Below are 11,859 nucleotides of genomic sequence, written 5' to 3'. Positions count from 1 at the left end.
TTTGATTCTTTCGAACAGTTCTGATCACTGAACCGACTCAAAAACGATTCCGTCATACAAAACATGTTCCAAATCGATTCTACTGAATCACTCAGAACGATGCATATTGCACATAACTCCAAGATAAATCTACAAAAAATGTAATATGGATTATGGAAAAAGTGGATATAATAACTACATAAATATATAATGTGTGCAACGACTACACAGGGAAACGGTAACGTTACACATTGTGCAAAACATATTGTGAAAAAAAGAATCATCACCAGGACGCAAGCGAACACATTTGATATCACAATACCTGTATTTGTAGGTGAATCCAGTGCGATCGGTGCCGACCCTAAATTGTCTCAAGAACTCACGAAACTTCTTTTTGATCTGGCTGCGTTTCAGGACCCCCTCATCGCCAATGCCTTCCCCTCCACCGAAACTGTCACTATAATAAACTCCTGGATCATCAAAACCCGACATTTTGCAAATGATCTGGAGTGGACTCCTTGTAATAAACGATTAATAAAATATCACTTCAAAAAGTGCAGCGAAGTCTTAAGTTTTGCTAATATTCTGTGTCGGTCAGAATCAACAATGTGTTTCCCTGTTACACGCGCGCTGACTTTCGCGGCAAAACCTCTAGCCCTGCCTTGCGCTGAAGCCAGACTCCGCCCTCAGTGGCTTTTCCGTCTCGCTCATTGGTCCACAAGCAGTTATGACGAGTTGCGTCACGAAAAAGGCGCTAGCAAAGCGGTTCACTGGCGGGAAAAACACAAAGCAAAGCGCAGGGACCGGAACTAGTTGTCCTGCTTGGCGCGGAATATCAGCATGGTTGAAGACTTGTTAGTTTACGGTTAACAAAACCTTATTTATATGAAAATAAATGTTAATAATGATAAATAGTCATTTCAAATAAAAAGTAACATAATGCCGAGATGATTGTTGTGTATATATAGTGGACACTGGGCTCAAAAACCACAATGACATACATTCAGACAAGAGTCAACTATATAATGAAGATAGATTTTAGACGAAAGCTTGAACTATAATCTCAGAATAACATAATTAAAAAGCATATATTATGCTGTTGTGACATAATGAGTGACTCCACTGTGACAACATGCCCCACTATTGGGCTGTTGCTTGAAGAAATGTTGTAAATGGTAATAAAATGGGCTTTTTGTTTATTAAACATCAAGAATTAGGTTTCATTCTATAAAACTGTATAAGGGACAGCGAATGTCTAAGGTCTTGTAAATAGTTAATTAAAAGGTCATAATTCTATAAGAAATAACTAAATGTTGTGTGCAAAAGTTTTAGATACAGCAGAGGAGACATTAAATGGCATCTTTTTATTTTTTGAACCATCTATGGACAATTGTAGCATAAGCATGATCTGTACATGATTTTGCAAATAATGTCTCAACTGAAAAAAGTCAAGACCCTTTTGGTATAAAGCTGCTGTACAAGACTGCTGTAAAAGTAGCAACTGTTAATCATAGAGAAAACATTTATTCTGTCAATACCAAAAATATACAAGTACCCCTTGACCTTCACTGATCTCAGTAACATTAGAAGAATCACATTTTTTTTCTATGATATGTAACTTTAGCCACACTCTAACAGTCAGCCACTTTGTCCGTTCTGTTTCTGACATTAGGAGATGACCCCGTGCTTCCTGCCTGTCTGAATGAAGGCATCTACGGCACGATCAATGTCCTCATCACTGTGAGCCGCAGAGATCTGGACTCGAATGCGGGCTTTTCCTTTGGGAACGACTGGGTAGGAGAAACCGATCACATACACTCCTGATGGCAAGGAGAGAAAAACACTGTTTTAAACTGGGCTGCTGGACTATTAGATGTATTCATTTATTTGGACATGACATATACGCCCGAATTCTCACCCAGTTTTAGCATGTCGTCAGCCATGAGCGAAGCCAGCCGAGCGTCTCCTAGCATCACAGGACAGATGGGATGAGCTGTGCCAGAAATGGTGAACCCTGCCTGGGTCATGTTGTTTCTAAACCTTTGGGACGGAAGAAAAGATGCACAATAGACCATTTTGTTGAGAACTGCCATCATTAGCTCAATGAACTCTAAAAATCCTTTCTTCTTAAAAGCATTCATACTGGAAAACTGGAATACTGAACCAGCAAAGGTCAGCTCATTTTGTTTTGACTGCAAGGCTGACTGCTGCTTTGAAATGCATATTCTGTTAGTTTTAACCCTGCTTATCTCCTTTCCACAAACGATAGATGCAGTGACACAAGCTAAAGGGTGTAACCGAATCTACAGTGCGCAAACATCGCAGAACACCAACTCCCACCCCTCCAGTCCTACCTCATGGTTTTAGCTGCCATGGACTGAGCGATTTCATTGGATGCCAGCAGCAGCTCCACAGCACGGGTGGCACAGCCCACCACAGGAGGGGGGAGGGAGTTGGAGAAGAGATATGGACGAGAACGCTGTCTCAGAAGCTCAATTAAAGCCTTGGGTCCGACGGTGTAACCACCTGACAGAGAATCAGAAAAATATATGTTTGAAAGGACTGAAATTGCTTCAGCCTTCTTAGCAAAGGAACTTTGCTATTTAATTTGTGATTTTACCCGACATAAGCTATGTTTACATCCACCTATTTTTATGTGAATTTTGCAATATCGCATAAAAAAATGTAATAAAAAAACACGCTGGATGGAAACCGCAAGATGCGAATAGATTTAATAAATAAATCCCTCAATGCGTAACAAAAAAACTTGCGTGACTTTGCCTAAACAGTGGCTGTGATTGGATAACTGGACTAACCAGTGGATCGGTTTCATTGTACATCATCTCAAATGTTGGTTTGATCGTTCTGAAATGCCTGAGCCAAAGTCTGTCATGAAAATTATTTGGTTTAATTCCCTCCCAGAACATGATTGCGTTCACAAACACTAGCATCTGAACGCAAGATAAAACAACAGCGTTTATTGCGTTTCATCTGCGCGCTCTGAGACATTTATTATGGAGGAAAAAAGAGCTACAGTGGCTGTAGCAACATCCATTTTTATTACAGATATTTTGCGTCAGTTTCCCAGCAAGGGATGATTTTGTTCTCTTGAACACACAGGATGGAAACAGTGCTTTATTCGCAAATGTTGCATGCGATAGTCCAATTTTGTGCACAAGTTAAATTCACAACTTTGGATGGAAACATAGCTATTGTAGCTTGACTATGGAAACTGTTTAGCTGATGTTTAATATCTAGAAATGCAAGACATACGCACCAGCAGCACCTCCCAGTGCTTTTCCCAGAGTGGAATTGACGATGTGCACTTTGTCCATCACACCCAGCAGCTCATCAGTTCCTCTGTGGGAAATAAATGCACAGATGTCCACTTGTAAGATATTATGACATGATTCTTTCTCAAACAGTATAAATGAGTCTTTAAACATAAAAACATATAACTGCCTCGATATTTTAGGAGGAAGGTCCTTTTTAAGCAGTGGTTCTAAACCAGGGAGCCTCAACACACTTCCAAGATAGCCTCAAGATGACGTAATTATTTAAAATGAGACAAAACAAGAATTAAAATAAGCTTAAAACACACACAAAAAATCTAGATTTTCATAATGAATATATCTTTCTAGTCTCTAAAATATTTTATTGGGTAGAAATTGTGAGTGGGGGGCCTTGAAGTAAAAAATGTTGGCTTCAAGCAAAACATATACCATCGATTAACAACCTCGTAGCTCGCCAGTCTGTCTATTTTTAAAGGTTTATAAGTTATTGTTAAAAATCAATTCCCCTATGGAGAAGTGAATGGGATGTTTCCTTCAGGAATCAGACTGTTGCACTCTATTTTTGCAAGTGCTACCAAGTGTTTCTTCTGTCTGCTCACCGGCCGCGAGCACCCATGAATCCTGTGGCATGACACTCATCAATGAAAACCAAAGCTCCGTACTGCTCAGCCAGATCACAGATACCCTTCAGAGGAGCCACATCCCCATCCATGGAGAACACGCCGTCTGTGACCACCAACCTCAGACGAGAGGACTGTGGGGTAAAGCGAGTGAATCAACACTAAATTCTCCAGAAATGATCTAGCTCCTCTCTAAGGTGTATATGAACATAAATGAAATGCAAAACTAAAAGTAATGCAATTTTTGTCAATTATATCAATTGTTGACAAAAGTTGACTAAACATATTAAACTGCCACACAGTAATTTTATTACAAACTTTATTTTCATATCGCCATGCACATAAACCACTTGCGGTGCGACCTCTGATTTGCATGAAAGAGATTTAAGGGATAGTTGACCCCAACATTTTGTCCTCATTTACTCACCCTCAAGCTGTTCCAAAGTTTCTTTCTTCTGCTGAATTACCAACATTCTTCAAATGTAAGAAGATATTTTGAAGAATGTTGGTAATCAGACAGTTGATGCCTGGACCCCATTGACTTCCATGGGGTCCATCAACTGTCTGATTACCAACATTCTTCAAAATATCTTCTTTTGTGTTCAACAGAAAGAAACTCACACAGGTTTGGAACAACTTGAGGGCGAGTAAATGAGGACAAAATTTTCATTTTTGGGTGAACTGTCCCTTTAAGTCATGAGACAAATCCAGTGATACCTGTGATTCTTTCAGCTTTTCTTCCAGGTCATTCAGGTCCATGTGCTTGTAGCGGAACCTCTTGGCACGGCACAATCGAATGCCGTCGATAATAGAGGCATGGTTTAGTTCATCAGACAACACGGCATCATCAGGACCCAACAGGACCTAAAGCAAAGAGCACCAATGTATTGAATTGTTACAGTGCATTGGCAGTGTAACTGTGTAACATGTTTACTTAAGTATATAATATGACGATTGGTTAAGTCACCTCAAACAGACCAGCATTGGCATCAAAGCAGCTTGCATACAGAATGCAATCTTCTCTTTCATGAAACTGGGCTAGCTTCTCTTCCAAGTCCTTGTGAAGGCTCTAGAGAACAGAGATTAAAAACAAACATTAAGGCATCGATAAGCAATCAATGTGTTCAAATAAATTATTTTCCCTCACCTGGGTGCCGCAGATGAAGCGAACTGAACTAAGGCCAGCGCCATACTTCTGCAGGGCATCTATTCCAGCCTTCACCACCTCCGGATGACTGGATAAACCCAGGTAGTTATTTGCACAGAAATTCAATATGTCTACAAAAGAAATAGGGAGGTGTGGGCCATCAGAAGATGAAGAGGAGCAAAAATATCAAATCCGCTTTATTCACTGACATGTGGATATGCTGGACACTTGCTGGATGCTTTCCTTCACAATCTAGTCCGAAACATTTACAAAAATAACAATTAACTAAAATATGTTTGTCCACCCCAGTATTATATTAGTATTGAGGTACTAACATAGTTTGTATTAGTATTTAAATTAGTTTGGTAAAACATTATTAAAATCAAAAGTTGTGTTTGTTAACATTAGTTAATGCAATGTGAATTAACATGAACAAACAATGAACCGTTGCATTTTTAATATCTAATGTTAACAAATAATAAAAAATACTGTAACAAATGTATTGATCAGTTAGTTAATTTTTAACTAACAGTTGACCTTATTTTAAAGTGTTACCGTTTGTTTTTATTTAGACATTTTCCATTTTTATAGTTTATTTCTGTCACTTTTTTGTCATTTTTATTATCTTTTTAAAAATGTCTATATTGTTTTGTTTTTTAATTAATTTTTATTTGGTACATCGAGATAAACTAAATGAAAATGCTTAATATTTCCTTGCCAACTAACTGAAATAAAATAGGCTCCAAATGTTTTTATAGTTTTGGTGATAGATAGATAGATAGATAGATAGATAGATAGATAGATAGATAGATAGATAGATAGATAGATAGGAGTTTTTTTTTTTATAATAAGGATTTAATTCCCCTTGACAGGTGTCTCCGGGAACGTACAACCTGATCATAACATTCTGCCCTGAAGTATAAGTATTTGTCTCGGTCACCCAGGGTTGCCAAACACCCGCTGCTCACCGCCTGTGCTGCCGTCCACGGAGATATGAGGGCCCTGTTTGGAAGTGATGACTCGCTCCCCCTTCCATGTGCCCGCAGCGCGGATAGAGTCCAGCTCGCTCTCCAGGACACCCCGCGCTTGAGCCGCAGCCGCGTACGGTCTGCTCGCGTTAGCAGCAGCAGCGCAGGGCTGCAACACACTCCTCAACGGAGCCCTGAGGCCACGAACAGCTGTGCAAAGTGCCATTTCTCACACACTATCACAGCAAGTAGTACAGTAAAAGTACTTGGACTCAAAATAAGTGACGTTGACGGCGGATATGTAATTGACATTCACATGGGCGTTGAAACATCAACCAATCAGACGCATTTGCGTAAGAGGGCGACTCGCTCTTGATCCAATGGCAGAGCAGCTGATTCTGCATTTTTAAAGACACAGACTAGAGTGACATATATTGTGTAACTCTACAGTTCCAAACTATAATGTACAAATAAATGGTTATTGTCGGGAACTACTGTTGCAAGCTCTATTATGCATCTGATATGAATCGCGGTTGAAAAGGTTCAGAGAAATATGCGAACGCGGCAATGCACTAAACGTAATAGCAGAATTAAATAGATAAAACGCGGGAAAGAGGCGGACTGACTTCCCGTTTGACCACTACTGTATGTGCAACATGTCATATACGCGGGAATATATCTTCCATTTCCCGGCAAATGTCCATGAGTTTAGTCAGTCATCTCTCTACAGTAGAGAGAGAGAGAGAAAAGTTTTGAACTCGTGTTATGAAAATGTTGGCAAGAACACCTTGCTTTTTAAGACTGTCAAGGACCTTTTTTTCAGTTTATTCAATATGGACTTTTGTTCAGTTTTTTTTTTTTTTTTTTTTTTTATGCTTTATACGACGATTTACAGTGGAGTGAGAGGGAAAAAATTTAAAGGGTAAGTAAATCTTCTGAAAATATTATATTTTATCTTTATAACAAAAAAAAAAAAAAAAAAAATCCTGTACTTGTAGCCACACATAAACAACACTGAGTAGTTTAGGTTATTATTTATAGTATCGTTTTGGTTATATCAAGTTTATTAATAGACTGAATACAAATAGTCGATTAATTAGTGCACCTCCTATAATGTTTCTTAATTAAAGTATAAAAATGTACATTGGGTAGACTGATGACGTGAAAGATATAATGTTTAATATCTTGGGAATTCAGCAAGCACAAATGTTCGTTTTGCAGTGTAAATTGACTCAAACAATGCACAAATTAATCAAGTTTGCTGTTCATGATTCCATGAAGCGCTACTTCTTTTTTTTTTTTTTTTTCTTTTTTTTTTTTTCTTTTTTTTTATTATCAACAAAAAGTATTTTACAAACATTTGTATATACATTGAAATACAATATAGATACACACTAGGGGGCTATTGCTAATTTAATGTTTCCAAAACAACATAAATTGGTCATCAATGTTTCTTGTGATAAAATCACAGACATTTTGCCAAAATGGTCTTACAAATGGGCAGTGCCAAAATAAATGAACCACAGTTTCAGGGCAACTGTCACAGAAGGTGCAATTAACATCAATATCACTTTTAAATTTTAGAAAGTAATGTTTTACAGGGTATATTCTATGTATCAATTTGAACGATACCTCCTTAACTTTGTTTGTAATTAAATATTGATTAGGTACAAGCCAAACCTTTTTCCACACATGAAGCGCTACTTCAACTTCCTCTTGTCGTCATCAGAAACGTCATAGGTGGGCGTTCCCTATCCGCGGGAAATCCAAATCCATTCGTGATTTCGTGTGTTGTTGCGTTCACGGAAGATAACTAAACGCGGAACTTTAGATAACAAGTGCGAATGGAATTCTATATGGAAACCAATAACACAGGTCAGAATTATTCTGTTTCATCCACATTTTCATTCTCAAACTATGGCTTTAATCACCCGGACTGTTTTGCTTCCTGTAAACTGTATCAGAGAATGTCTCTGACTGTATTGGACAAAATGGACGGCATAATTAATCGTAACTTATTATCGCAATTTAAAGCGTTTTTATGCAAACACAAAACGTGTAAATGGATAAAGAATAGTATTTCAGATTATTAGACATCGACGACGAAGAGACTTGTGAGCGCTCGCGATCATTAGCGAAGCGAGTATAACCCTGCATATATAGATCAGAGCTATATTTGATCACACAAAATATGTCGCTTTCTAATAATTATCCTAATTTAAGTATTTCTCACCACAGATAGGCCTTCCATAATTGAATCCCTACGGAGGGTCCTAAGAAGAGCCTGGACATTCCTGTGTTGCGGTGGACATGATAACTCTGGTGTGTATCTATATTCTTGAATATTTTATAAGTTTATAAACGCATTGAAAACATCGTGAAGTCATGCAATGTACTTATCCAAAACAAAAACAGAGATTCGCCTCTCAGTTGAAGAAACAGCGCCACCTCTTGGTTTGAGCACTGTACGACCATGGAATTACAGTGAAGATGGAGGTATTCCTAGAAGAACGGTTTAGGTGAGACGCTTTCATTCACTAAATGGACAGGCTTTTATTAAAGTGAAATTAAATGCATCTGAATTCCTTAATTTTGAGTGATTCAAATGGATGACATCACGTTGAAATGTTCCACTGTCTGCTAATGGCCACTCCATTCATTCCATACAGAATACTTGGATCAAGATGAAGAAACAACTTTATAAGTTTAGCACTTCAGAGATGGAGGATTGGGCCCCCTTGACCGATGTCAAGACGCGGGGCAGAGTTACATGCGCTCACGCCACGTGTGTACACAAGGAGTTTTGGACCTATGTTGCATTTAGTTGGGTCCATGCCAGCCATCAATAGAGCATACTCTTGTCTATTTGATGGTGATAGGGAGTCCTGCCAAGCTGTTGGGCCTAAGATTTAATTTGGCCAACAGTGAAAAATTAGATTTCTGTAGACAAATGAATCAATCATTCATTCACTCTTCATTGTGTAAGGGAGAATATCAGGGCTGGTATTCAGTACACAACTGCGAGTGTGATATTCCTTTTATACCATAATTCAGCAAGATAGTATTTAAGGCCAGTTAGTAAGAACATTTCTCCTCTTCCAAAGAAAATAGAAAAAAGAAAAGCCAAAGCATCCAGCTTTCTTCTAGATCTGCTAAATAGCAGAAACAAACTTTGTTGCGTTATTTTCCTGTTATCACTGTAAAGCTGCTTTGAAGCAATCTGTATTGTAAAAAGCGCTATATAAATAAAGGTGACTTGACTTGGCATAAGAATAAATGCTTTTGATGTTGGAGAATCCAGTCGCTTACACTTCCTCCTTCTAACACTTTCCCAGCCATTCAGAAAATCAATCGGACCAAAACATTTCTGACCAAACACGAGTTCATATAACGGGAGTGTGTTGACTGATGAACCGTGGTGTTATATGCAAATAAAAGCTGCTTAAGGAATTGCAGTCACTTCCCTTTCTTATCTGGAGTCATTCACCACAAGGTGATATGGGGTGGTATGACTCAACTGGATTCTATAAATGTCACATGTTTAAACAACTCCTAATCAACGACCACGATGCTAGGTTTGTTGCCGGGCATCATCAGCGACATGAACAGGGCATTATAATGCCAGAATCGCAACAGTGAGGAAAAAAAGGCAGAATTGTGAGATAAAAGTCAGAATTATCTTTTAATTGTTTTATTCCGTGGCTGAAACAAGCTTTACACCTGTTTCACACATATGGGAGAGCGGGACACAACCTAAAACTTACTGACTTTCTCAGTTTGTGTAAATCCACTTGGGGTTCAGAGTATTTGTTTTTTCCTACATTATTTTCCCACATATATTTTGTCAATAAAATACAATTAGTAACTTTTTCATAGAAAATAATGGCATTTTTTAAAATAATGAAAATAAATTTTTTTTGGGAGTTTGACAAGAAATACACAAAACAAAATAGGCTACAGCATATAAAATAAAATAAAATTCCCACTGCGCAACTGAGATTTAAACTATATAGTGTCTTCAGCTGGTTAGATCAGCATTAAAGAACTATCTCAACTGTTAAATAACAGATTGGAGATCAAAATGATCAGATTTGTCTAATTTTAAATAAACATGACATAAGAAATTTACTTGCTATGGTTAAATAAATGTTCAGTGATAATTTGGCACAAAATGTTCTCTATTTAGTAGATATAGAAAATATTTTGGTGTCCATTTGCACAGTAAATTAAACTGGAAGAAGAACAGTGAGGCCGTTTTTAAGAAGGCAAAAATGTGAGGAAGTTGAGTTAATTTGAGCACCTGCTTTCTCTTTCCGGAACAGCTCTCCTGGATCGTACCTCCGGTTCATTCATTTAACTGGAAATGGAAAATTGAGTCAAGTACAGTACATTGTGTTTTACGGTGTGTACTTTACTCTTAAAGGGATACTCCACTTTAAAATGAAAATTCTGTCATCATATACTCACCCTCATGTTGTTTCAAACCTGTATGAATTTCTCTCTTCTGCTGAACAGAAAGGAAGATATTTAGAAGAATGTCAGTAACCAGACAGTTTCTGGTCTCATTGACTTCCATAGTAGGAAAAAAATATACTATGGAAGTCAATGAGACCAGAAACTGTCTGGTTACTGATATTCTTCTTAATATCTTCCTTTCTGGAAAGAAATTCATAAAGGATTGAAACAACATGAGGGTGAGTATATGATGACAGAATTTTCATTTTAAAGTGGAGTATCCCTTTAACACCTTTTACCTATTTATTTATTATTCTCAGGTAAGGTAAAGAAAGTCAAATCTGACCTAAACCGTAAGCATACAAAAAGTACTTACAATTTGGTCAGAAGTCCTCCAGCATCATAAATCTCAGAAGGCAGATTTTGTAATTTCTTTTAATTGGTTACTTTTCTTTTTATAATAAACAAAAATATAAAGGCAAATAGAACTTCATCGTTTAAGTATAAAATACAATAATCACGCTTTGAATCAAAGGTGTAGTAAGCTCTGGGCTTCTCATCTTCTGCTTGGGGTTTCTTGTCCTCAGCTCTGGGCTTCTAGGCGTCGGGGGCACTAGCATATCAGTATCCCCAGAGGCAGTCAGTTCATCAGTCTTTTATACTCCTGTTGTTTTCAACAGGCGTTAGGTTGACACTCCTCCAAAGTTTCCCAGATCCTTCTCCAGGCATGTGCAAGCGGTCCACCTCTTCATGTCCTTGAACTCCAGTAAACTCAACTAAGATGGCGGAGTTCATTTAAAGTTCTAGGAGTCTAGCGCACACACATAATCACACTTTTCTGCTCCTCTTAACATGGGTTGGCACAGTCACATATACATACAAAACCAATTACTGTACATTTATGCCAAAACAATATCAGCCATCTTTTACAAACAAAATAAATAATAACATTGAATGCAATGCATTATATCCAATACATTGGCTAATATGTGTAACAAAAAAGGCAATAAACAAGGAGGCAGGCAATTGCATTTTCTTGATATTATACAACAATTGCATTATGGGATACATATTTTCTTTATATACGAGTTCCTCTCGCTCAATTTAAAAAAAAAGAAAAATAGTTATTGATAATTACTTAACTGTAATTTCATGAGTATTCAAACTTGATGATTTTTTTAGGGTTTTTTTTAGTTGGTTTTTTTTGAATACCCAGAAATTAATGTCTAAACTTTTTTTAAATTGCATGAGAACACAGATTGTCATTTTTAGCCCTACTGTATTTAAAGGCCCCAGCGATGTGCGTTTAAAAAATCTGGGTATCACCTTTGGTTCAGACTAGCAGATTAATGCTGTTGTGAGTAACTTCTTCCAGCTTTTGGGCTGTTAGCACACTG

At 37.6% G+C, this 11,859-nt stretch overlaps 2 protein-coding genes and 1 long non-coding RNA gene across 4 annotated transcripts in view; 1 reads left to right on the top strand and 2 right to left on the bottom strand.

Annotated features, from left to right (window-relative positions):
- Positions 1-682, bottom strand: part of mcm5 (minichromosome maintenance complex component 5) — a 10,886-nt gene extending 10,204 nt beyond the window's left edge. The window contains exon 1 of the mRNA XM_084411093.1: positions 302-682. Within this exon, the coding sequence (XP_084267219.1) occupies positions 302-471 (170 nt within the window). The 5' untranslated portion in view covers positions 472-682. The remainder of the gene's footprint in view (positions 1-301) is intronic.
- Positions 683-1,324: 642 nt separating this feature from the next.
- On the bottom strand, positions 1,325-6,329 carry gcat (glycine C-acetyltransferase). The gene is made up of 9 exons (XM_084408953.1): positions 6,008-6,329; positions 5,040-5,170; positions 4,860-4,961; positions 4,610-4,756; positions 3,872-4,026; positions 3,257-3,339; positions 2,334-2,505; positions 1,898-2,019; positions 1,325-1,799 (listed from the first exon to the last, which is right to left on the bottom strand). Exons 1-9 carry the CDS (start codon positions 6,231-6,233, stop codon positions 1,648-1,650), a joined length of 1,290 nt encoding a protein of 429 aa, XP_084265079.1. The 5' UTR covers positions 6,234-6,329; the 3' UTR covers positions 1,325-1,647.
- Positions 6,330-6,445: 116 nt separating this feature from the next.
- On the top strand, positions 6,446-9,271 carry LOC311299185. Of its 2 annotated transcripts, none has more exons than XR_014629079.1 (4): positions 6,446-6,929; positions 8,246-8,329; positions 8,423-8,526; positions 8,677-9,271. It is a non-coding gene; the product is annotated as an uncharacterized lncRNA (long non-coding RNA). The 2 variants fall into 2 exon arrangements; XR_014629080.1 differs by lacking the exon at positions 6,446-6,929 and adding an exon at positions 7,769-7,882.
- The last annotated feature ends 2,588 nt before the right edge of the window (positions 9,272-11,859 follow it).

The sequence above is a fragment of the Rutilus rutilus genome (genome assembly GCF_951802725.1).
Source record: "Rutilus rutilus genome assembly, chromosome: 1".
NCBI classification, from domain to species: domain Eukaryota; kingdom Metazoa; phylum Chordata; class Actinopteri; order Cypriniformes; family Leuciscidae; genus Rutilus; species Rutilus rutilus.
The sequence above is the reverse complement of the archived record's forward strand: the minus strand, read 5'-3'. Positions and strand labels throughout refer to the sequence as shown.